This window comes from Octopus sinensis, linkage group LG19, assembly GCF_006345805.1.
Source record: "Octopus sinensis linkage group LG19, ASM634580v1, whole genome shotgun sequence".
Lineage (NCBI taxonomy): Eukaryota > Metazoa > Mollusca > Cephalopoda > Octopoda > Octopodidae > Octopus > Octopus sinensis.
Genome location: NC_043015.1, coordinates 15,318,693 through 15,346,289, shown reverse-complemented (window position 1 = coordinate 15,346,289; position 27,597 = coordinate 15,318,693). Strand labels below are relative to the sequence as shown.

At 34.5% G+C, this 27,597-nt stretch overlaps 1 protein-coding gene across 1 annotated transcript; it reads right to left on the bottom strand.

Moving 5' to 3' along the window:
* Window positions 1-321: 321 nt before the first annotated feature.
* On the bottom strand, window positions 322-27,533 carry LOC115222124 (PCI domain-containing protein 2). Its single transcript, XM_029792254.2, has 15 exons — window positions 27,471-27,533; window positions 27,064-27,105; window positions 25,625-25,746; window positions 24,362-24,427; window positions 19,751-19,847; window positions 18,276-18,379; window positions 17,153-17,228; window positions 12,454-12,548; window positions 11,598-11,644; window positions 10,404-10,504; window positions 9,250-9,323; window positions 8,190-8,315; window positions 7,339-7,405; window positions 2,881-2,937; window positions 322-985 (listed from the first exon to the last, which is right to left on the bottom strand). Exons 1-15 carry the CDS (start codon window positions 27,504-27,506, stop codon window positions 896-898), a joined length of 1,200 nt encoding a protein of 399 aa, XP_029648114.1. The 5' UTR covers window positions 27,507-27,533; the 3' UTR covers window positions 322-895.
* Between the last annotated feature and the right edge of the window lie 64 nt (window positions 27,534-27,597).

Here is a 27,597-nt window from a genome sequence, read left to right as displayed (position 1 = left end):
CTTTATCAATATAACATATTTAATAAATGTGTGTTGTTGAAAAACCAGAAACTGCAGTTTCTCACCTGGGAAAACCCTTTTATAGATTTACTGAGTTCAAAAACACAATATACTTCAGAGATAGGTGAAACGAAATCACTCCAGAAATAACCAGAGGAGCAACAGATACATTTCACCGTTGTGGCTTGTCAAAGTCACATACTCATGTCACTTCTGAAGCAAAACTGAATCAGCCAGTCTGAAACATATAGAGTCAGTGTATTAACTATACACTGGTTTGCAAAGATGTTGCATAAACAGAATAAAATTTGAATTATATTTTCAGTTGATTTTTGTTTTGTTTTTTACATAAGTGTTAAATTTTGAAATTTGTTCACTCACAGATCTCTTTACAACATTTTGGTAAAACACAATTCACATCAGACTCAGTTTTCCTTGTTCCCACCTCTCTTTTAGGAAGCACAAACATTTTCACACATGACAGAAACTCCCACCTACCGAATTCAATCACAAGGCTTCAGTTGGTAGAATTTAAAAAACAAAATATAACTTATATGAGCCATATCCACACACAGTAGAAGAAGTCATGGAACCTCAGCTTTCTGTACAAGATTTCAGATTTAATAGACCATAAAAAAATGCACAAGAAGAGAAAAATATAACAATTATAAATTTCTGATACAATGGATGAAAATTAACTCAATTTGAGTCAAAATGTTTATCTTTGCAAATAACCTTCAAATTTTTCAGGCAGTTTTGTCCTGTGTTTCTGTCTCCTTGAATTTCATAAAGCTGGTTTTATCCAAGTATGTTTACAAGATTTTCAGTCTTAAAGTTTTTGCGTGTAAAACTTCATACCACCAGATTCCATTTTTTTGTTTTTTTTCAAGATGATTCAAAGAACAGTTGATAACAGAGGAAAAGGGTTTTGTTTACTGACAACCAGTTTCTGATGTTGATGAGAGATGTAGCCTTTTACTTTATTCTAGAAAGAAAATGAAGCAAATGTATTATAAAAATAATATTCAATTATAAAACATTTTTACTATTTGGAGGGAACTTGTGGAAGGGGTAGACCCAGGAAAACATGGGACAAGGTGGTGAAGCACAATCTTCAAATGTTGGGCCTCACGGAAGCAATGATAAGTGACCAAGACCTTTGGCAATATGCAGTGCTTGAGAAGAAGACCCATCAAGCCAAGTAAAATCGTAGCCTTGGCTAATGCTGGTGTCATGTGACTGGCACGTAAAAAGCACCCGTCGAACATTGGGCCTGATGGAGGCAATGGTAAGTGACCAAGACCTTTGACGATATTTTGTGCTTGAGAAGACCCATCAAGCCAAGTGAAATCATAGTCATGGCTGATGCAGGTATCATGTAAAAAGTACCCATTACACACTTGGAATGGTTGGTATTAGGAAGGGCATCAAGCTGCAGAAACCGTGCCAAACCTGGTGTAGTCCTTCAGCTTACAAGTTTCAGTCAAACCATCTAACCCATACCAGCAAGGAAAGTAGACACTAAATGATGATGATGATGACTTGCTGAGCCTCTGAGACTGGTGATATTGATGCTCTTCTAGGAATGAAGAAGCCAGCATAGTGACTAGTGTAAAGAAAGGGTGGCTGGACACCGCAAGGGTTCAGAGAAGTGAAGAGGTGAACGGGACAGGAGTACCTGAGTAGTGGAGGTAAGAGGCCAACCAGTGCTGAGGTGGGTAGAGCTATTTAGAAGTGATAAGAAAAACAGTGAGAAGAAACAGCTTGTCTTTTGCCAAACATTGAATGGCTTTGGGGGCCACCAAAATAAAATAGTAACCAAAGAGGTCTATATATAAAAAATGATTGAGAACCCTTGGTCTAAATGTTACTCTAGTTCTAAGTCTTTAACTCATTCTTTAAATTTAAGTAATGTCTCTAAAGTTCTCTAAACTCCTCTCCTCCAGCCATTTTTTTGGCTATAAACAGGCATTACCCAACTATTGTATTCTAGTTCCTATATGGCAGCAGTACAACTCACAACCATAACATACTGCTGTTTAACCCTACTGTCTTCTGTAGGTACTATGCAACTACAGTTTGATAGCAAAAGCTCCAGGTTTACAGTATTCTACTCTATACAATAAATTCTTTTCAGTCTCTGTGGATATAATTAAGGTTTACATAAACAATTTGGCTTGGCGTCCCTGCAATTTCATTAAAGGGGAGATCCTTGTTCAACTCCCTGGCAGAACACAAAAACAAAAACAGTAAAACTAAATAATGCAAAACATTTAGTCTGGTGTTCTATTATTCTGTTATTCTTACAATAGTGAATTCAAAAGATGAACGGATAAGGTCTTAGAGAGATAAATCTGAATCCTAGTTTGAATTTCTGGTGATACTACTTCTCACAGTCAGTACTTTTGAGAAAAAGCATGAATATCATAACTCCCCATCATCCCCTGCTCTAAAATATAGAGACTTTATGTCTAATACAAAATAATAACAAAAAATACAGGCTAAGTAAATATATCCAGGGACGTTTGTTAACCAGATTGTGTGCAGATGTAGTTGAAATGATATATATGGACAAGGAGGTTAAATGAACTGGTAAAAACATATATTTGAAGCTGTTCATGGTGATAAAAAATACAAGGGAGAAAGTCTTCTTATAATTAGAAGAGTATTTAAGGCAGCAACATATAAAAACAGAAAATTCTTGTGTCTTTTCAAAATCCTTGACTGATATTTAAAAAAAGTGAAAGCTCTAAGGAGAAGTAAGTTTAATGTATGATCCCAACTCTAAGAAATACTGTAATCTTTATTAGATAATATAAATTCTGTTTAAGCAAGAAAATGAAATAGAATAATTAGGAATTTTAAAAATGAAGTCCTTACCTCGTTTATTAAATTTGCTAAAATACATTCAGTTTCATCATTGTCAATGTCTTCAACCTGCAAAATATAATTTATGAAACAAAATATTGATTTCAAATTTTGGCACAAGGCCAGCAACTTTGGAGGAAGGGGTACGTTGATTACATTGAACCCCTGTACCCACCTGGTGCTTATTTTACCAACCCTAAAAGGATGAAAGGCAAAGTCGACCTCAGCAGAATTTAAACTCATAACATGAAGACAGACGAAATGTCAATAAGCATTTCACCCAGTGTGCTAACAATTCTGCCAGCTGGCCACCTAAATGAAATAGAATGTGAAAAGGCAAGAAATATATATCAAAGATTAAGGACACCTCTCACTCACAGAACCCTATCTGCAACAGAGATATCTGAAGCAGATCCCTGCTGAAAATATCACTGTAAAATGGATATTGCAGATCTATACACATAATCTCTCTAGTCTTAACACTCTTTATGTCAGTAAACACCAGACAAGAAGAAGAAAACTGAAGGAAGAGAATTAGGAGGAAGGAGATAAAAAAAAAGGGGAAGAAACAAAAACCAAAGAAGAAAAAGACAATAAAAACTGACAAAAGTATTGATCCCAGTGCTCAGCTGGTATTTATTTCATCAACCCCAAAAGGATGAAAGTCAAAGTCAACTTTGGTGGAATTTGAGCTCAGAACTTAAAGATAGACGAAATGCCACTAAGCATTTTCTCCAGTATAGTAGTAGCAGCAGCAGCAGTGGTCCTTTTGATTATAGGCACAAGGCTTGAAATTTTGGAGGAGGAAACTAGTCAATTACATTGACTCCAGAGCTCAACAGAAGGTTTTAAATTTTGGCACAAGGACAGCAGGTTTGGGGGAGGGTATAAGTCGATTATATCAATCCCAGTGTTCAACTGAAACTTATTTTATTGATCCCCAAAAGGATGAAAGGCAAAGTCAACCTTGGCGGTATTTGAACTCAGAATGTAAAGATGGATGAAATACCACTAAACATTTTGTCTGGCATGCTAACAATTCTGCCAGCTCACTGCCTCCACCTCCCCATCACCACCACCACCACCAACAACAACTCAGAACATAAAGATAGCTTAAATGCCACTAAGCATTTTGTCTGGTGTAATAACGATTCTGCCAGCTCACCACATAATAATAATATCAATATGAGATTCAGGTTTGAAAGATGTGCCAAAGAAGCCTTGAAGAGAGGAATAATATTTCAGAACAACATTATTTGTGTAAATAGGAAAGAAGACTGGGAGATGATTTTGTTCAATATGCAGAAAAGGAGTAGGCATAATCTCCAAACATTGTATCCTAAGTAAGCTTTGGACACACAAAAGATGTAATGGAATCACAAACAGAAACAAACTTATAGTAAAAACATAGACTGTACAAGCAGCAGGCTGGAAATAAGATTCTCTTGAATGCCCAAATGGCTTACTAGAAGTAGTCGATAGCTTCTGTTACCTAAAAGATCAAATTAGCAAGGATGGTGGTTGTTCTGAAAGTATACTAGAGTAAGGATGGGTTGAAGAAATTTCAGGGAGCTACTAGCTCTGTTGGCAACAGAGATAGTTGATGCATGGTAGTGAGATATAATACTTTAATGCTGCATGATAGTGAGACACAAAGCTTCAAGGCTGAGGACATGAGAGGACAAGAAAGAACTAAAGTGAACATATTCTGTAGGATGTGCATGTAAGTATAGGTGAACAACATGGTACAGATGTGCTGAGAGAAGTATTAGATGTAGTGTGCAAGAAAAAAGACTATGCTGGTAGGGACATGTAATGCATGTGAATGAAGAAAGCTGTATAAAGAAGTGTTGATCACTTAATGAGAATGGAGTTTGCAGAAGGAAAGCTAGGAAGACATGGGGGTGGGGGGACAAAGTGAAGGATGATCCCAGGACCTTGAGTCCCAAAGAGAAGTTGACAAAGGACTGAAATGACAGGTGATGACTGCAGTTCTCAAGAAAACCCACCGACCTTGGCAAAACAGAATTCTAGAATTGCTGTGTAAGTGTGTGTGTGTGTATATATATATACATACACACACACACACACACATATATGCACAAATGGGCCCTTCCACCCAATATTTCTCTAATTGCAGGTCTCCCTTGATACCACTTGTTTTTCTTACCACCCATTATCATTTTACACATTATCCATTCTTCATGCATTTATATTGTTCTATCCATTTACATTTCACACTGATCACTCACCACCACTGCTGAGCCAGCACATTATCTCTCCTCTCCCACCACCACCACTGAGCCACCACATTATCCCTCCTCTTCCGCTGCCTCTGCTGCCATCACCACCACCACTGAGCCACCAAGTTATCTCTCCTCTCTCACCACCATGATTCTTACTCCCTTCCTATACCATCTCTGCCTCTCTCTCCTCCACTCCTGCAACCTACCCAAACTCTTTCATCTCTTTCTCTCTCTTGTCCTTCCTCAGTCAATCAGGATTACTATCTTGCCACAAGTAATTGCAGCACAAGATCAAAGCCTCCCTACCTAAAACACACAATGAAGCAGAATACAGTAATGTATACATGGTGATGGGGGAAGAAACAATATATAATATTGTCTCTGGTTGCCCAGTCTTGACCAAGAAATAATATATCCACAGACATGATAGTGCTGGAACTTACATACACTGGATGTCATACCAAAACTAAGGAATGCCAACAGAAAAGAGATTATATAGGTATACTCCAGAAAAGGTGTCACAAAATGACAAAGTAACCATGGGCTGCCACCCCCTTGACACCCAGGCCACATGCCTAGCGCCTCCCACCCCAACTAACCATCACAAACATAGACCTCTTTCTGAAGCAAATTCAAAGCAACAGTATTTCACAAATAAAACTTAAAACTAATAAACCCATTATTTTGTTGTTTTTACATGAATCACCACTCCATTATTGCCCCAATATTCACATGAATCACTACCCCATCATTGCCCCATGTTTCTTTCCACTGCTCCCCTCAGGGGGCAATACCGCCCACTTTGGGAACCACTGTCCTAGTATATGCCAATACACACATAAGAAGATCAAGATGAATCAGTCAGATACTGTTGCCAAGAACAACAAATTCTTAAAAAAAGCCTGGTAATTGGCATCCCTGATGACTATGTATCTCTGAAAGAAACAGAGAAACTATCAAAATACAAAGATCTGGAGACAGAAATAACCCGAAAACAGAAAACAATCCCTATAGGTGCTTTAGGTATGGTCAAAAAACATGCAGACAAGTACATAGCCAAAATCCCAGGACTTTACAAATATATAGGTGCAGGTGTGGCTATGTGGTAAGTAGCTTGCTTACCAACCACATGGTTCCAGGTTCATTCCCACTGCATGGTACCTTGGGCAAATGTCTTCTACTATAGCTTCGGGCCGACCAAAGCCTTGTGAGTGGATTTGGTAGATGGAAACTGAAAGAAGCCCATCGTATATATATATACATATATATCTTTCTCGCTCTCTCTCTCTTCTCCTCCTTAATTCCTTGTTCCCCTTTTTCTCTCTCTTCTCCCCCTCCTTCATTCCTCTGTCCTTCTTTTCCTCTCTCTTCTCCTCACACGTGACTGACTGACTGACTGCTGGCCTTTCGTCGTTGCGGCAACACACATTTTTTTTCTCTCTGCCCTAAGGCACATTCCTAACACGCCAGCTCAAGTTTACTCGTCCGATGGTGGTGTGTTCACATGCCTGTAACTTAGTGGTTCGGCAAAAAACCCCAGTGCTCAACTGGTACTTATTTTATCCACTCTGAAAGGATGAAAGGCAGTGTGGACCTCAGTGGAATTTGAATTCAGAATGTAAAGACAGATGAAACACCACTAAGCCATTTTGCCCAGCATGCTAACAATTCTGCCAGCTTGCTGCCTTAATAATAATCTTTTCTAATAAAGGCACAAGGCCTGAAATTTTGGGGAAGGGGACTAGTCGATTACAGCAACCCCAACGTTTCACTGGTACTTAATTTATTGACCCCGAAAGGATGAAAGGCAAAGTCAACCTCAGCAGAATTTGAACTCAGAATGTAACAATGGGCAAAATACTGCTAAGCACTTCACCCAACATGCAAGTGATTCTGCCAACTCACTGCCTTAATGATAATAATAATAATTACAAGTACAAAAGCTTACAGCTTGTGGAAAGAGAGCCTGTGAGACCCCTGACAACAGGCTGCGATCCACTTTCACAGAATGAACCAGAGCAAGTAAGACCAAGAGCTCTGAGAAGTATAATAATAATAATAATAATAATGTTTTAAGCATTGGCACTAAGGCCGCTGCACTCCCTGTCATCCACCAACTCTCATCCCTCAACACTCCATTTACTGTCACTCACCACTTTACACACTAATATAGATCAGGAAGATACGTATAATAGTTTAGTTACATAAGAGATTTTAGACAGACCTGCATAAATTTCAGAACAGTAGTGAATGATTCAATAGGAAGCTGGTGACTTTTTTGGATCAAATAACTGAAATGGAAAACAGAATTACATATAACAACAGTTTGAGGAATGTAATTAAAGAATTTCAAAGAGTATCAATAAGAATGTCAATGAAAATAAACTGTGCGTGGAAGCTGCTCATGCAAACACTGTATATCACATTTGATTTGTCAGTATTTAGTTCCGAAACAGTTTAATCCTTGTGGTAGAGGCTCCACACTAAGTGCAATCCATCGTTACCCAAGGCCTCAACAGTGGAACAAACAGAGAAAGGGAGTATCATTACTCAAAGGTTGTGAAGGTAGATGATGGCTGCAGCATCTGCTTAAGCTCCAATCATTTTTTAATTTCCTTGCCATTGGGATCAGCTTGAGGAGTTTAACAAGCAAAATAAAATTTTTATTTTTTACTTAATTAGTGATTAATAAATATAAAAGGACCTCAACTATATTCAGTTGTTTCTGAAAAATCAAGGTGGACACTTAAGTTATAATCAATCAAGCAAACAAACTAGATAGAAACATGGAACCATTTTTGGTACTTCATGTTGGATGATGGGAATTACAGTAGTTGGAAGTATTTCTAACAGACAATGAAAGAGTTGTTATGAATTAAACAATTATTTGAACTCACAATCTACTTTAAAAGCAAACAAATTATCAAACAATTTATACAAGTATAAATAATTAAACAGGTTATAACAAAGAGTATTCAGTTCATCATTCATATAAAAGTTAATCACGTTTTAACATAAAAAAATGAATGATTTTATTTTCTATTAACTGAAAGGTTTTTGTGAATATGTACTTACACTTTTTTGAAAAGATTACGGTAGGTTATGATTTTGAGTTTCTCCAAAATTAGATAAATTCCACATTTAATAAAAAAGGCTTCATTCTGTAGCAGTGCTTCATTAAGAAGTAAAAGATTTCCAGAACTATGAAACAAAACAAAAGAACATTTACAACCTCAGTTTAGTAAGTAGATTTAGTAGAATTTTAAACAATTAGCAGAACTGTTCAAAATGATAAGAGATGAGCAGATTAATTTAAACTTTAATGTGTTATCTTAGGGTTTAGTTTTATGTTTGTGTAACTAATTGGAACGTAAATTTTCTAATATATAAATTTCTTTTGCAGATAATGGTACCAATTCTTTTTGATTACATACCAGACAAAAAAATATAAAATATAAAATGAAATCATAGTTGTGGCTGATACCAGTGTCATGTAACTGGCACCCATGCTGGTGACACATTACACTCTTGGAGTGGTTGGTGTTGGGAAGGGTGTCCAGCCATAGAAACCATGCTAAATCAGACCGGAACTTGTTGTAACTCTCCAGCTTACCAGTTTCAGTCAAACTGTCCAACCCATGCCAACATGGAAAGCAGACGCTAAATGATGATGATAATGATCCCAAATTAACAATATGTTTACTTTTTTACTTCAATGCAATTTTATTCGCACTTCTGTTCCAATTGTTACTTTCAAAATGATGCAAATGATTTTTTTTCAGAAAAAAAAAGATGCCTCATCTAATGTATTTCTTCATCTGCTAATTCTCCAACAATCCAATTCATTTAGTTCACAAGGAGCTAGACAAGAAAACCTGTTTTACAGTCTTACATATAAATAATGTAGATATTATAGGGTAGCAGTGAAATGGTGTACTGAGCCAAATACCAAATATATTTAGTTTCACTACTCTATGGTCTGAATTTAAATTCTGCCAGGTTTAACTTAGTTTTGCATCTCTGTAATCTTAATAGATTAAGTATCAGTATTAAATTGAGTTAATCTCAGTTGGATACACTCCACCCCACAAAAATTGGTTTTACTCTTCTTTAACAGTAAAAGCTAAATACTTACCTCACTGCTTTGGCTACATCAGAAAACTGTAACAAATCATATCGTTCCAAAACATCACGTTTAGGCATATAACCCTGGGGAAATACAATGTATACAAACATAAGCATGGATTAGATGTCCTCAATGGGGACAAGACAACTAAGTGGCATTTAATTACACAAAGATACAATTGCTATACATTTTAAGAAAACAGAGTTGTAACTACAGCCTCTCTACATATGAATAACATACAACTAAAGTCTTCAAAATTTCTACAAATGAGACCATCACTGGGATCTCATCTGCATCATATAACTTAATCTGTACCCCAGAGATTGAACTTCCTCTTCAGGGAGCAAAATACATTTTAGCCTTGATCAGTAACAGACTCTTCCCAACTCTTCACAAACTTCAAGACCCACAATGAACTTAGTGCTTTTAATCTCTAGCATGATGCTACTGCCTCTACACATACCAACATCCAACTCAACAACCAAATAAAGGTCAGTTAAATTCACACCAACAATCAGTATCTGACAGTTCATTGTATCTTCTAACATATTACCAAAGAATCTACTCTAAACAACAATTAAATTTAATTTATCAAAATATTTTCATTGCTTTGAGACTGCGATCTGTTCACTGACAAAATCAGATGCAGCATGGAATTTAGTCAGTGAACAGGTTACAGCCTCAAAGCAATGAAAATATTTTGACAAATTAAATTTAAATGTTGAAGTGAATCTAACGGATTTTGTGTGTTTCTTAAATGGCTTATAAACACCTACTCTAAATATTTTTCTCAATTATGTGGGCCAGCTGAAAAGTTCACAGGCTGACAAAAATATTCTCATGGAATGTGAACAAATGAAGTTTATTTTTCCACACAGTCCCTAATGCAGTCCATACACTTCTTCCGTGGTTGGGAAGTAAGCCTCTTATCACACGGCAGAAAACATTTTTATGACAGCTAAGACACAGTCTAAAGCAGGTATCTATTTATTCTTTTACTTGTTTCAATCATGGAAATGGAATAACTCTTATCTTTTTATTGTTTTCATCCTCATTTTAAAAAGCGTTTGCTTTTCTGTGTTTCTTTAACTTAAACAGTTCAAATATTTCAAAACACAAAACATTTCCCATTTATTTATCAAAATACAAAGTAGTTAACTTACCAACAACATTTTCACTGGAAGCAAATAAATAAGAATCAAACGTTTGTTGCCTCTGCTTTCTTTATGACATCTCTCAAAGGCAAATGTAAGGTATTCTTCAGCTAGAAACATAGAATATAAGCAATACTAATTACAAAGCAATATTGATTACTATCACAAAAATATAGTACTAACTTCTAAATAAAAGCTTGCTGGTAAATGTAGGAGTTGTAAATATGTAGTATAGATATAGTCTAATCAGAAAAGAAATAGATAGGGGAACAAAAATAGAAAGGATTAAGTAGATTTAGAATAAATGCTCCTCAAGCAGGATTGACAGAAGAGGAAAAGTCCCAGTTCTATGAGGTCTACGATATAAACATTGCAGAGAATTAAGGCTCATAAGCAAGCAGATCATGATTTGCTATCCATAATTAGATCACTAAAACACTGACTGGCAAGGAATGCATTCCTCGGCATAGGTTAGAGCATTAATGACTTTGTATAAGAAAATAAAAGGATCAAGGATCAGTGGAAAAAGATAATCTTTTATCTTTGTTTTTATTTGTTTCAGTCACTGGAATGCAGTCATGCTGGGACACTACTGTGAGGGGTTCAATTGAACAAACTGACCCCCAAGACAAATTTTTTTTAAAGTTCTCAGGATGTTGGGCTTCAAAGATAAGCTGATGAAATATCAAAAGAATTAGGAATATGTTGTATGGCAAACCAGTTCAACCTGTGTAAGCATGGAAATCGGTATTAAAATGTTGCTGATGATATTATATCATCATAATCAAAGTCACAATATTAATAAATGGTAAAAATAAGATTTCAAGTTTTAGTTAAAATGCTTTAAAATGTTAAAAAAAGTATTGAAGTCATTGATTTTTAACACAGAAGTATATAAATTGAAGTATATAAATTCTAATAAAGTAAGCAAAACTATTGGTAAACCACCTACAAATTACTAGTGGTAAGTGGTGAAAATGAATAAGTATAACAATGGATTTGTTTCTTTTTTAATTTTCATTTTGTGGTTTGAGTGTCAGAAAACAGTTAAACTGGAGAAGCAGCCATGTTCCAGAGATACTGTTGTCTTTCTCTGTAAACATATGAAACAGTGAACCCACCTTCAATAAATATCACTAAACTACAAACTCTTACTCTTACAAAGGAAGTATTGTACAAGCATGTTATTTAGAGTGATCTCACCTGCTTTAAAGTCACTGTCAAACATTGCTTTTCGACCCACAAAAAACCTAGTAAGAAATGGAAAGGAAAAATTTAAAATCATTTTAACTAGACAAGATTATATAAGTTATTAGACAGACAGATATAAGGTCTCACAGCAGATTTATTTGTAGATTTATCTCTTCAGCAAATGTTATATACTTTATTGATTTTTAATCACCACTCAGCTCTGCTTAATAATTTTATCTTCTTAATAGTATCCACTCACAATTATTTTCCATATATTTGTACAAGTAAGAGTTATACACATGTATTCAAATAAGTTCATCAATATTAATGAATTAAATTTATCCCCACATAGGAAAACTGACACATCATCATCATGATGGTAATGATTAAGAAAAGCTTACAGTAATATTTAACATTAAAATTGGCAGAAACAATAGTGTAGGACAAAATACCTTGTAGTATTTAGTTACAACTCCTCACGTTATGTATATTGAATCCCATCCAGGTCCATTTTGTTTGCTTTTTCAGCTTTCCAGGATCAATAAAATAAGTAACAGTCACATACCAGGATTCATCTCATAGACATTCCCTAGTTTGAGTCCTTACTTAGAGTTCTATATTTAATTAATTTCTAATCAACAATTCTAACCACACTTCCCTTGCAGATAGTGTTTAATACCAATAATTCATAACTAATTTAACTCTTCTCAATCCAATCTCTCCTTCGAGTTGTTAGAAAATAAGCAGCAGATCATTGCTATTCTCCAAATCATATTCTATTTTGTTGTATTAGACATATAAAGAAAAGGAATGAGAACCAAATGTTTTAACATAGTAGAAGGATTATTAAACTACACAACATATTTACCTGTATGTCACAAGTTGAGAAAGACTGAATTTTTCTTTTAATGGGGAACTGTCAATAGCTCGTATGAGAGGTTTACAAAGATGAAGTTTATTGATCTGAAAGCAAAAAAAAAAAAAATTACTATAAAGTAGAGAGAAGAACTTAATAGATGGTTTGAATTCCAAACAGTTTCTAAGTTTAAATTATGGTCCAAATTAAAAAAGTAATTCCAACAATTTGATTAACACATATGACTGACGACCATCATCATTTAATGCCCACTTTTCTATGCTTGCATGGACTGGATGGAATCTGTTAAGGCAGATTTCCAACAGCCACATGCACTTCTTGTCACCAACTCTCACCTTTTGCCAAATAAGATATTTTCCAATAGTTAGACATAATTTTCACAGCAAACTGGAAACAAACAGCCTTGCTTGTTTGACTGATGCTCATTTACAACCATCATGTGATGTCTAGACAAGGGTACACACAAACACACATAAATATACATATATATATATTCTTTTACTTGTTTCAGTCATTTGACTCTAGCCATGCTGAAGCACCACCTTAAAGGGTTTTAGTCAAAGACATCGCCCCAGAACTTATACTTTGTAAGCCTAGTACTTATTCTATCAGCCTCTTTTGCTAAGCTGCTAAGTTACGGAGACATAAACACTCCAGCATTGGTTGGGGGACAAAACAGAAACACACACACACAAATCTATACATACATATATATATATATAGGACAGGCTTCTTTCAGTTTCTGTCTACCAAATCCACTCACAAGGCTTTGATCAGCCTTAGGCTATAGTAGAAGACACTTGTCCAAGATGTCACACAGTGAGATTGAACCCAGAACCATGTGGACAAAAAGTTTTCCACTAGCAGAAAACTTTCAGTCCACTACCAATCAGCCTTACCCACCAAAGCCGCATACATGAGAAACAAGATTGCATGTAAAAACAACAATTGCAGCGAAATGACTGACAAAGCCGTCAACACCAAACAGTTCTTCAGTGACCTAACCCTGAATGGCTACCCACCATTTTTAGCCAAACAACAGCACCTAAAAAACATCAGGGTCAATAAACCCCGGAAGAACCATCATACTCCTAAGTCTGGCACATGCTTCCTAAAGCTACCTCATTTTGACGACAGAACTACTACAGCGATACAACATGCAGTCCACAAGGAAGGACTCAACATAGAGACAATGGACACCGGCTTCCCCAAGAAAAGCTCTGTCCAAGAACAACACCTCTTACTACTCCGAGGAGGGCACATTGTCGAATTGCCTCATGAATGACCCTGAATTGTGCCAGAGGACCTATGTTGTATATGAGATCATCTGTGGCAAATGTAGTGCATCCTACATAGGAAGCACAACAAGAAAACAGCATATACGGATTAAGGAACACATGCAGACAGACACTCCCATGAAGAAACATCTACGGAAATGCAAGATCCAGGAATTCACAGGCCAACACAGCGGGGGCAACATAGAATCTCTGAGGCTATCCTCATACACCAAAGAAAACCAAATATCAACAACAGAAGAGAGTTACAGGAAGCTAGCTGGCTGCTATAGCAACACCTTTCCATGCATGTCCACTCCACACACACATTGGCAACATTCATCAGTTTCTTGAAAATGGGGTCATAACCCCGAAATATTGAATGCAAAGTAAGTCTACATTAATTCATATATGTTTTCTTGGGATTTGCCTTGCATTTACTTCGCATTGTTCTGACCTTACCCACAATCCTTTATATAATATATATATATATATAAATACACTACAGATTTTAGTAGAAAACACTTGTCCAAATGTCATACAGTGGGACTGAACCCAAGACCATATAACTGGAAAGCAAGTTTCTTAACCACACAGCCATACTTAACCAATGTAACAATAAACCCCAAAATTAAAGATCCATTCATTCTGAAAAATGTAGGCTACCAAACAACAAGTTACCTTCCAACCAGTTAGATGATCTCTCACTAACTTATATACTCTTATGCTCTGCTATTAAACAGTAACATTTAAGAGAGTTCAGTGCCACTGATAAGTAATTCATTTAAAACATTTTCAACTAAGAAGCTGATACCATATCCAATTGGTCTTTGTAACTTACATACATGAAAATAGAGAGAAATACTTTTAGAGCTGGATGTTGTATCTATCTTTCTAACTCTAACTTACAACTTGTGAAAAAGACACATGCATTTTAATGAAACAACTGGTGTACAGTGCACTAGTTTTTACCCTTTAATTGTTTCAGTTATTAGACTGTGGCCATGCTGGAGCACCACCTTGAAGAATATTTTAGTTGAATAAATCGAGCCTAGTAGATTTTTTTTTAATCCTGGTACTTATTCAATCAGTCTCTGTTGCTGAACTGCTAAGTTATGGGGAAGAAAACACACCAACACCAGTTGCCAGGCAATAGTGGGGGACAAACACAGACGCAAAGATACATACACAGATATATATATCAATAGCTACTGTCTAATGGTACAACTTAGTCAATGTTGTTAAAGTTGTGGTTTTAAGTCTGTCCAGAGCTGCCTCACTTTGGTATTTCCCATATTGATAACAGCTACAGAGCTGGAATCATATCTGGGAATCTGACAAGGAGCAGCACTGGACAGATATTATGTTTTTACACCTTTTTTCCATAAAAGAGTATTTTTTTCTCCATGGTAACTGCAGTATCCGGTGTAGATGGTGAGAACAGTGTTCACCGGTATTGGTGGTGGGGGTGGGAGGGCGCGCGCACCGCGCACTGGGAGAAGATGAGATTTAGGCGGCAGAAAGAAAGACAGGATTTGAGATGGAATGCTTTGCGATCGTGTGCATAAGTTTCTATGAGTGGAAGTTGGGAAAAGATGGGTTAGAGAATTAAGCGACAGAAAGAAAGACCAGATTTGAGGCGAGATGTTTTTGCGGTCGTGTGAATAAGTTTTTGTGAGTGAAAGTTTATATGCTTCAGCTAGCATTTGAGACAAAAGACAACGATAACGCTAATATATGGGGAAACAATAATAATAAGAAGGCTTGATGGTGATGATGATACTTGCAAAAACAATGAAAAGAGGAACAGGACTTAGCTGATATTTTTCATCCTGTGTATTGGCTAAGCCTGTGGAAGCGAGTGACATATATATACATATATATATATACATATATATACATATATATACATATATATACATACATATATATATACATATATATACATACATATATATACATACATATATATACATACATATATATATACATACATATATATATATACATATATACATATATATATATAATCATATATATATATATATACATATATATACATATATATATATACATACATATAATATATACATATATATATACATATACATATATATTATATACATACATATATATATATACATATATACATATATATATAATCATATATATACATATATATATACATATTATACATATATATACATATATACATATATATATATAATCATATATATACATATATATACATACACATACATATATATACATATATACATATAATCATATATATACATATATATACATACACATACATATATATATATAATCATATATATACATATATATACATACACATACATATATACATATATATATAATCATATATATACATATATATACATACACATACATATATACATATATATATATAATCATATATATACATATATATACATATACATATATATATACATAATATATATAATCATATATATACATATATATACATACACATACATATATATATATATATATATATATATATATATACATACATATATATACATATATACACATACATATATATACATATACATACATATATACATACATATATATACATACATATATATACATACATATATATACATATATATATATATATACATAATATATATACATATATACATATACATACATATATATACATATATATACATATACATACATATACATATATATACATATACATACATATACATATATATACATATACATACATATATATATATATATATATATATACATATACATATATATACATATACATATATATACATATATATATCATCATCATCATCATCGTTTAACATCCGTTCTCCATGGTTGCATGGGTTGGACGGTTCGACCGGGGATCTGGGAAGCCAGTGGCTGCACCAGGCTCCAGTCTTATCTGGCAATGTTTCTACAGCTGGATGCCCTTCCTAATGCCAACCACTCCGTGAGTGTAGTGGGTGCTTGTTTCTTTCAGTTTCTGTCAACCGAATCCACTTGCAAAACTTTAGTCAACCTGGGGACTAATTTAGAAGACACTTGCCCAAGGTGCCACACAGTGGGACTGGGCCTAGAGAAACTACTGATTCATCATTAAGCATTAGTATTACCAACCATAATATTGTTAAATGTTCAATTATATTATAACTGTAGTTGCTTAGATCATAGTAAGTAATAATAGTAGAAGATTGGAAAGTTACACCCTTGAACAATTATTAGTGAAGAACTCCAGACCATTTTTAAAACATGCAATAAAAGATAAATTGATGAAAAACAAACAGACACAAATACAAGACATTCAACATTAATTCAAGACAATAAATATAAAAAGCAAATATACAGAAACAAATCCATTTTACCTTAAAATAAATTTTGAATAATTGGTTCACTAAATTCAGCATGCCCCATTTCTTGGAATCTTCTGTTGCAGCTCGACTAATTAACATAACGAAATAAACAATATTGGTTTCAAATTTTGACACAAAGCCAGCATGTGCAGGGGAGGGGGAGAATCGATTACATCAACCCCAGTGTTTAATTGGTACTTATTTTATGAACCCCGAAAGAACAAAAGGCAAAGTCAATCATGAATCATGGCAGAATTTACACTCAGAACGTAAAGGTGGACAAAATATCACTAAGCATTTTGCCTGGCGTGCTAACAATTCTGGCAGCTCGCTGTCTTAATAAAATAAACAATATTAACAATTAAATAATAATTAAGATAAGCAATATATATGTATCATGAATGTTCTAAGCCTTTTTAATGAAGATTTATATGACTGCTAAATTTACATCACGTGTGTGTTTAGCAACATAAGCTAAATTTACATTATAAGTTCTATGTGATATTTAAAAATAAAGTGTTGGGTTGTTTCTTTTAAATCATCAATGAAATATTCCAACTAAAACTAGGGGTTGAATGAGTGAGCATTTGGAAGGAGAGTTCTAGTCTCAGAGGTGTCCAGAGCAACATTCTAGCAGAAACAAATCACAAGTTTGGTTTTGCGTTGATGCCAGAAAGCAAAAAGTACCTGCTCTGCTGCCTTAATTGACAACTGAAGAGATAAGAAAAGAGAAACTACAACTCAGAAATGTTACAATGAATAAATGAAATATTGAGGAATACTTGGTTGTAATTTAACCTTACCTGGATCAGGTGAAACTGTAATCAAAGACATTTCTGCCATAACTATCACTTTTTTTAATATTTTCTACTCCAGACATTATCTAATGTGTCCTTGCTTTTAGGCAGTACAAGTGTGTGATTTGAAAGAGATTTTGGTTGCTATTTCTAGCAGACTGAAAGACCACAAAGAAGCTCTTTCATTGGTTTGTTTAGTACTTAATAGTTAATGTTGACACTAAATTTTCACACACAAGAATGAATTCTTTGAACAAACTTTGAAAACCTTAAAAGTACTGTGAGACTATGAAATGTCAAATGAATCAATTGAAAGCTAGTTTCATGGAAAGACATACCTATCACTGGCACACACTCGGAAACAGCCCATCAGTAGGTCAGCTGCTTTCTCTAACTTTTCACCACTTCGACCTTTGCCTCTCCTTACTGTCTGAGCATCAGCCTAGAAAATAATAAAACTTTTACAAATAAATCTTCAATGTTTGAGTTTCAGACATCTCTAGTTTTTCACTATTTTTTTTTTTCAAAATTACTTTAAAAATGATCACCATTAATTTATTATTAATTATATTTAATATGGTAGTTAGTTAAAACAATAACATCAATAGTTACAGGTCAATTACAAGTTCACTGACAAGAAAATTAGCAACAGGTTGTCTTTGCAATTAGATCCAAGACACATATCACAGAAAGAATTTATATTTAAAAACACTTTCTCCACTGATGTTTTACATCTTTTGTTAATATAGATCAGTGATAGATATAACGGGTGGGCTAAAAGCCATGCACCAAAACATTTGACATTTTATTTATATTATTATTCATTATGTACAGTATGTTTGTATTCATCATAATTTTATTTATTTTATTCAATTTTAGAAAAAATGAAACATGTCCTTTGACTATATAATTAAATGTGCATGTCTTTATGATAGGGATCCAGTCAAACAAATTTTTCTCTCAGAGCATTGGTACACTTGATTTATAGTAGAAGACAAGTGTCATGTTGCAGGATTAAACTATTATTCATACAGCTATGCCTTCAAGAACAGGGATACAGTCAGCATTACAATCTGGCCTAAACACCCAACCTGTTTTATGTTCAAACTGGTCAGATCTGGCATCTCAAATCTACCCAACAATATCATTCTAAAAATAAACAACTACATCCTTGAAATTACAAAGATATGAGATAATGCATGCTTAATTCAACACAATGCAAATAAATAAGCATTGCATTTGACAGAGTAACCTCAATGTTAAAGGGTTAAATGTAATTCAAGTCACTCAAAAAAAAAATCTGTTTGAGTTTCTTAGGATATTCCTAGTTTTTTGGGGCTATTTTCCCCCGCTTCAATTGCTTTAAAATATCCCAGTCACCTATGACCAAAGACTGCAACATTGGTATTTGTATATAATCAATCACTGTTATAATGTATAAAGTCAATGATATGGTATAACCAATTAGTGTCGAGACAGACATAAACAAAACTATGATAGATAGAGAGAGACAGTGTTGTATAAACACAGATGATGTGGCACAGCTCAAGTTGAGCCTTGGCAGGCAGAACTACCTGATGTTGGAATATATGCATACAATCAGTCCCATAGTTTATACCTACAAACTATAAATATTGAAAAGGATCTTGTGAAAGGAAACATCCAGATAAAGACACAATTACAAGAAGTCATTTCCACCCATGCTAGCATGGAGGGCAGACATTAAATGATGATGATGTTATCACCAATCCATTCTTCACAAATGAAAAACTATTCCATTGTCAGATTTGAATTAAGTACAAAGAAAACTTACTCGGATTGCAAAACGTCGAAGGTCTAAACAAACTTCAAACATTACTGGAAGAAACCAATTCTCATCTTTCTGGCTTTGTAGAGCTTTGGTGCAAGCTATGTGGAAGGTTAAGTATAAACTGTTGCAGCCAATGAAGTAATTAATACACAGTACAATAAATGAATGCTACACATAACAATAAACAGGAGCTAAAAAATCTATTTATACTTGACTCACTTTTTGTGTGTGTGTGTGCGCAGTGGTTATATATAGGTGTTGATGTGGTTGCGTGTATATGATTACAAGAATTCATATAGAGATGAAGAATAAATTCAAGAATTATATATTTACTACATAAAAATATATCTTATTTACTAACGATGATGATACATAGAATCATTATGTAGAATCTAGTTGAATGAAGTAATCTATGCAAGAAAGTTCAGAGATAGAAAATGTAGAAATAACAGCTAAGTGGTGGCTTTCAGTCATGTGGTGTAGAGAAATAGACGGACATAGAAATGACGTAAATGACCCTAAGTCTAATCAACTAAGAAGCGAAGAGCAGGGTTAGCAAGCTGTTTTTATTAATGGAATGCTAGTCATTCTAGAAACTTCCAAGAGAAATACTAAGCTTCTTGAATAATTAAGAATCACGTCTCATGACACAGATGCTTAAAAAAACTTAGGAAGGGAGGTTACTCTATAATCTTTCTTGCAAGGGAGATCATTCAACTATTTAGCTACCACATGTGCATGCGTGAGTGCATGTCTATATATATATATATATATATATATATATATATATACCGTAAATCCTCGAGTATAATCCGCACTTTTTTCCCAAAATTTAAAGGTCAAAATCCCTAATGCATATTATATACGAGGTTAAAAATGAAAATTATTTTCAAAGCAATGTTCGAGTCTCTATTTGCTGTCCGGCAATGTTTATTCAAACGCATTTTGTGATGTCGGCGTGAAAATACCTTAAGCTAAGCCTGAAAGCAATGAAGTCATATAAGAATCATCCATAATTTGCAGAAGCAACATTTATTAAACGTTATTACTGTTATTTCTTTATTTTCTGCAAACAAAATGCACAAAAAAGCTACACGTTTGCATTATGTTATATGTACAATAATAATAAAGGACGTTACCGTATAGTTTTACAAACCAAGGACGTTATATAGACCTCCTTGACTCAAGTTAGAGAAGAGGTGCGTATTATACACAAGGTTTAGGTTTTTCAGAATTACAGCCCCCTAAAAATCCCCTGCGTATTATACTCAAGGGCGGACTATACTCGAGGATTTATGGTGTATATATATACATATATATATACACACATACACACACATTGTGTGTGTGTTTGCATATCTGTGCGTACTTGTGTGTGTATTTTGGGAGGGGCACACTCATGGATATGAAGTTAACGGAATGGAAAAGTGACCCAGTGGTCACAAATTCAAGTACTACATCTGTCATTCTAACAAGAGGTTCCCCACTTAATTCATAAAAGCATCATACTTCAATAGCATGCAAAATCATTCTGTCAATATTAGCATAGAAAAAAAAAAGAAATAAAACACTAAATAAATAAATGTTTGACATGTGATATTGAGGTGGTAATTGCTAAGAATTTTTCTGAAATTATACAAGCAGAAAAAAAAATGATAACATCTGATGAGAACTAGTAAAAGGTAAACAGCAATAGAAATTAATCCACATATTCCTTGACTGCTGGCTAAGTCTTATCATCATCATCATCATCATCATCATCATAACCTCTAATCAGCATCATTATCTAAAGTCTGTTTTCCATGTTGGCACGAGTCGGACAGTTTGATTGGAGCTGGTTAGACCAGGAGCCAAAATAAGCTCCTTTGTCTTTTCTAGCAGGGTTTCTACACTTGGATGCCCTTCCTAATGCCAACCACTCCACAAAGTATACTGAATGCTATTTATGTGGCACCAGCACCAGTGTCAATTCCATTGTAGTGGACGGGTCTTCTTGAATGTTATGAAGTATCATTAATCATCTATATTCATCAATCAACAGTCTTTAACAGTTAAGTGTCTTTAATTAACTTTAATTCAGGGACTTCAAAACTGTGTGCAATCATACATCATATAATAAACTCATCCAATATATGATAGCAGGTATTTCCACCTTTTTGTTTTTTTTTTATAGAAATGCAAAGTCTAAGAGTTAATTGTATAAAAATATAAAAAGCAGGAGGTGAAACCCTTATTTGTTTTATATCTCAACTACCTTCTGAAGCACACACATACAATAATAACTCATGAATGCAAATAACAAAAACATTAATGCAGACACTTGTATTTAATACATTCATATCATTTATTTCCAACCATGACATTCTACTGACATTCCATTTCATTCTTTCTCTTCAGGCACCCAAAACCAGGTGGTGGGGAAGAACTGGAGATGAGGCCTGAATGCTTGCAACAAAATGAATTTTATTAATGGCACCCAAGGATCAGAAGATGCAATTTTGTGTATATTTGTGGTTGTAGAGGCATATATGATGCATTACTCTGTTACAGCCAAACTGATAACCACCCAGAGGGAAAATAATGAGAATTTTTATTATCTAGGGTCTTTTGTTCAAAAATCATCTCTTCCAGGAGGTTACACAACCAGAACGAGGTTCTTTCATATTGCATGTTCTTCCTTGAGGCAATGAATATCATAAAATATATCATGTCAAATCATTTAATCAACTACTTATTTAACATTGACCGTCTTAATCACAGCTGACCAACAGCTATATAACAATAACTACCAACTTATTTTACTTTCTCAATCACTAAACATCATCTATTTACTATATCAGAATAATCAGCTGTCTTCAATATTTGTGCCAATAATCTTGCTGCTTGCAACTTACAAATACAGTGAAATGTATAGCTTTAAAAAATGACAGAAGCAGTTAGCTCAAGACTGATTTTAATCTTACAAGGCCACTGTCTAATCTACAGCTGGACAAATCATAATGTGATTTCTAAACATTTACATAACTTGATAGCAGTAAAAATCATATTGATACAACTATACAACTATCTTAAAAAGCATATATATATATATATATATATATATATATATATATATATAGAATATGAGGAGTTTAGTTCACTTGTGATCTAAACGAATAGGTACACTGGGTAAGTGGTATAGTTGGTCAACCATTAGGTTCCAAGATCACAACTACGGCTGGATCTAGGGATCTGTGTTAGGGTTCTGTTATAGCATGTATATATTATATTAGAATGAGCAGCTTAAGTCATTTAGAATAATTTAATAAGAGTAAGGTGAATTTGAAGTCTTACACCTGTTTCTGGGATAACCCAGGTGGTTGGTTAGCATGTCCATATACTGGGTCTTTGATGATGGAATACCCAGTGCACGGACATGCTAACCAACCACTTGGATTATCCTAGAAACAGCTGTAAGACTTCAAATTCACGTTACCCTAATTGAATTATTCTAAATTACTTAAGATACTCGTTCTGGCTTGGTTTTGATTTCTCCTCAATATAACATATATATATATATGTGTGTGTACATACATGATAGAGTGTAAGAGTCCTGAGAGAAAAATTAGACATAAGCAGCATCAGATGTGGTATGCAAGAGAGATGACTGCGCTGGTATGGTCATGTGCTGCATATGGATGAGGACAGCTGTGTGAAGAAGTGTCACACCCTAACAGTGGAAGGAACCTGTGGAAGATGTAGACACAGGAAGACATGGGATGAGGTGGTGAAGCACTACCTCCAAATGTTGGGCCTTACAGAGGCAATGACAAGAGACCGAGACCTTTGGAGATACGCTGTGATTGGGAAGACCTGGCAAGTAAAGTGAGATCGCAGCTGTGGCCAATACCAATGTCACATAACCAGCCCATTTAAAAATACCCTTAAATCGCCAGGTAACATGCTGTGCTTGAGTAGACCTGTTGTGTCAAGTGAAACCGTAGTCATGACCAAAGCCAGTGCCGTCTGACTGGCACCAGTATTAGTGGCACATAATAAGCACCATTCAAGAGTGGAGTCAATGCCAGTGCCTCCCAACTGGCTCCCGTACCGATGGCACATAAAAAACACCTTCCAAATGTGGTTGATGCCAGTGCCGACTGGCTCCTGTGCTGGTGGCACATAAAAAGCACCCATTACACTCTCAGAGTGGTTGGCATCAGAAAGGGCATCCAACTGTAGAAACCTTGCCAGATCAGATTGGAGTCTAGTGCAACCTACTGGCTTGCCAGTCTTCAGTTAAACTGTCCAACCCATGCCAGTATGAAAAACTGACATTAAGCGATGATGATGATGATGAGGTATGTGTATTTGTCTTTCTCAGTGTATTGAGTTGCATCTCTTACTAAAAAAAAATTAACTTGGCCAATCAATAAATGAAGATTGTTAAATAAGAACTGAAGTGGATATGATCAACTTATAAACTCTTGCAGGTGATATACCAGTAAGGCCACAGTCCAATGACTGAAATCAATAAAAGTATAAAATAAATCTGAGAAAATACAAGATGATCATAGCCAGGACAGCAATAAACAATTGCTTATATAATGAATAAATTAATATTTCAAAGGATATTGGACAACCAGTGCTTGGCAACCATAAGCACTTAAGAAGTCACTGTTTGCAACAGCCCAGCAACATCTGAAATGCAAAAGACAAATTCAGTTATTTCATATTTATGTATACAAATTTTCTTTTAATCGTTTCTTTGTTAATCAAGAATAAGTTATGTCATAAACATTATAGAAACACACAGAGAACCATATGATTAACAACTACACTTCACAATCAAGTGGTTCTGTGTTCATTCTCACAGTATAGTACTTTGGGCCTGTATCATGTACTGTAGCATTCGACTGACCAAAGTATTATGAACAGAATTAGATAGACAGAAACATGTCACACACAAAGGGCATCCCAAAAGTTATGTCCCAAGACAAAAAATAGGTTCAATAGGGTCCGGAATTGTCAGACAATTTTTCTAAATTTGAATAAATTAAATAAAATAATGATGAAAGAATGCACATGTACTTGTACATGATGGTTGAAATGAATAATAATAATAACATAAAAGTCAAAAGTTTTGGTGCATGACTTTTGGCTGGGTATGTACTATAATGGAGAAAGCTGCTTATTAATTACGTATGTAACAATTACTAAAAGTACTAAAAGAAAGCAATATTAAAAGCTTGACTGTCTGAAAATATTTCTATAAATTCATGTTCTAAGATATTTCCTATAATTTCTATTTCTGTTTATCTTAATAATTACGATGCACACTCTTCTATCTCTTCTCTGTCTATCTCTCCCTCTCTTGTTCTTCATCCTTTCTGGGTTTTCTCTCCCACTCTTCCCTATTCTTCTCCTCTCCTCTTCACCATTCCCTCTCTCTCACTCCTCCTCCTCGACTCTTTCGTCGCTGACATGTGATGAAAGAGAATCTATCTTTCTGCCCATTACTTTCCTAAAGGTAAGGTGCTTATACTGTCTCCTCTCATAAGCTCGTCTTCCTAGCGTTCATAATAATTTTTCTATCATCTTGGCTTAACAGCTCTCTGACCCATAGAAGTATGGAAAAGTGGATGTTAAAACAATGATGATATACACACACACGTGTGTGTATGTATTATATGCACACCAGTATATGTATTTGTTTATCAGTGTATTGAGTTGCGTCCCTTCTTATTAAAAAAATTTTTTAATTAACTTGGTCAGGCAACAGATGAAGATTGATAAATAAGAACTGGAGTGGATATGATCGATCAACTTATAAGCAAGCGGTGTCCCAGCATGGCCACAGTCCAATGACTGAAATCAAAAGAATAAAAGAGTACCTACTTGAGATGAGCTGCAACTAATTCATCATATGGAGGGTCAAAATAATTTTGACAATCGGATTCTGGTTTCTCCAACTGCAAACGTCTATTTGCAACATGAGCATGTTTGAAAGAAAACAACGTCTGAAAGTAAAAAAAAAAAGGTTTACAAATATGTAAAGAAGAAAGAGTAACTAATCAGAATATGTTCATTGGGTTAGTATTTAAAATTATGATGGTACTATCGATATCATAGAAGTACAGTGGCTGTGAGGCGAAGGTACAACATTATTGACATGGTCGTAAATTATATAAGTCCTAACCCTTTACCCTTCAGCAAGGCACATAACTCTGCTTGGCCCAGTTTGCCAAACTGACAAAAATCTAGTTTCGCTCATAACATCCTAGTTGAGTGGTTAATAGTAGAAAGGGCATCCAAGTGTTGATACCTAAGTGAGAAAGGTATGTAGCAGGGGGAGTACTACATACTCATAGCAATTGCCAAAACAATGAAATAAAGCCCATTTCACATGTGCAAAAGTGGAGTTAAAATTATGATTCGGTGAAGAGAGAAAAATGTTGATTTTTTAATGACAGCAGTATCTTTATGAGTACTGTAAATTAGTTAAGGGCTATTTCGCAAATCAGCTACTCAGTAATTAAAATGTTCTTTTATGATAACCAGCATCATTATCATCAGATTACACCTGCATCGCCATGCAGGTCTTAGCTGGAAAAACTTGTCTTCCATATATTTCAATCGTTACCTCATGAAGCACCAACACATTGTGTAGGCTTCGCTGACATATTTTCCGTTCCATACAAATGTTTTGCATGATATATTTACAACTGGACATCTTTCTTATCACCAATCATTGTGAAGGTGTAATAACAGTCTGTTTATCATGATACAAACACAAGTATTCTAACAGTCGTTTAAGCCTCAATAAAACAGAATGAAATGTTAGTTTATTGTGAATAACAGTATTGAAATGTTCTAACCAGACCTTTCTCATGTTAGGTTGCTTTCGACTTCCATGGACAAAACACAATACGTTGAAAAATTACGAACCAAATAAGAATATCTCACAAATTATGGACTTATTTTACGTTTATTGTGAAGTTGTTGCATTGTTGTTAATGTTATTTACGATATCATATTTTACCTTTGCAAGAGAATTACGTCCCTAACTCCTATCATCATTTTAATGTCAACGTTTCCATGGTTTAAATTAAATTTGTTGAAGCAGACTTTCTGTGGCCAGAAGCTGTTCCTGTCACTAACTCTCACCTATTTACTAGCAAAGTAATATTTCCCCATGACCATAAGTGTGTTTCACAGAAAACTGGTTTAAACCAGGCAGTTTAGTAATATCTGGACAATATTGCAATGTACGATAGCAACACTAAATCTTAAAATAAAATATAATGATATCGTTAGAAGTTAATTTTTATACTTACAGCCGCCGCTAATCCGTCTCCGTTTCGGAATGCATGTTGGACCTGCAAACCAATTACAATAAATTATAAAATGTCTAAATAACAGTTTTAAAAATCACATGATTCTGATTTTCATATTTTCTCAGATATTTCTAATGTTGTGAAGTGAAAACTACATTTGTTAACGCATAATTAACAAATTGGATGCAAACTAAAAACACTAGCAATTATAAAATAAGTTTTATTTTGTAGTAAAATATAAACATCAGACGGGAGTTGATTCAAGCCGAATGCGTTTATAATCATAAAAACAAAACCATTTCAAATAGTCATCATACTAAATAATCTAATGATTTTGCTTATAGTTTTCTACTAAAATAGGTGACATTAAAAGATAATTTTATTAGTAAAAAAGACTAATTTCTTACTTTGGTCAGATATTGATTAAGCGAAAGATGCGCCATTTTTCATTTAAATGGTATTAAACTACAGATGATGTGACCAGCTGGTCGGAGCCGAACAGCAAAACAGTTTTGTAATATTGATTCACTTCAT

Bases quoted from the DNA above. Each gene is read 5' to 3' on its own strand.
- LOC115222124 (XM_029792254.2), bottom strand. From the start codon at position 27,506: ATGGCGCATCTTTCGCTTAATCAATATCTGACCAAA. The intron at 27,106-27,470 runs GTAAGAAATTAG...ATTGGTTTGCAG, and splicing joins TTAATCAATATCTGACCAAA to GTCCAACATGCATTCCGAAA. The intron at 986-2,880 runs GTAAGGACTTCA...TTTTCTTTCTAG, and splicing joins TAGCAAATTTAATAAACGAG to AATAAAGTAAAAGGCTACAT.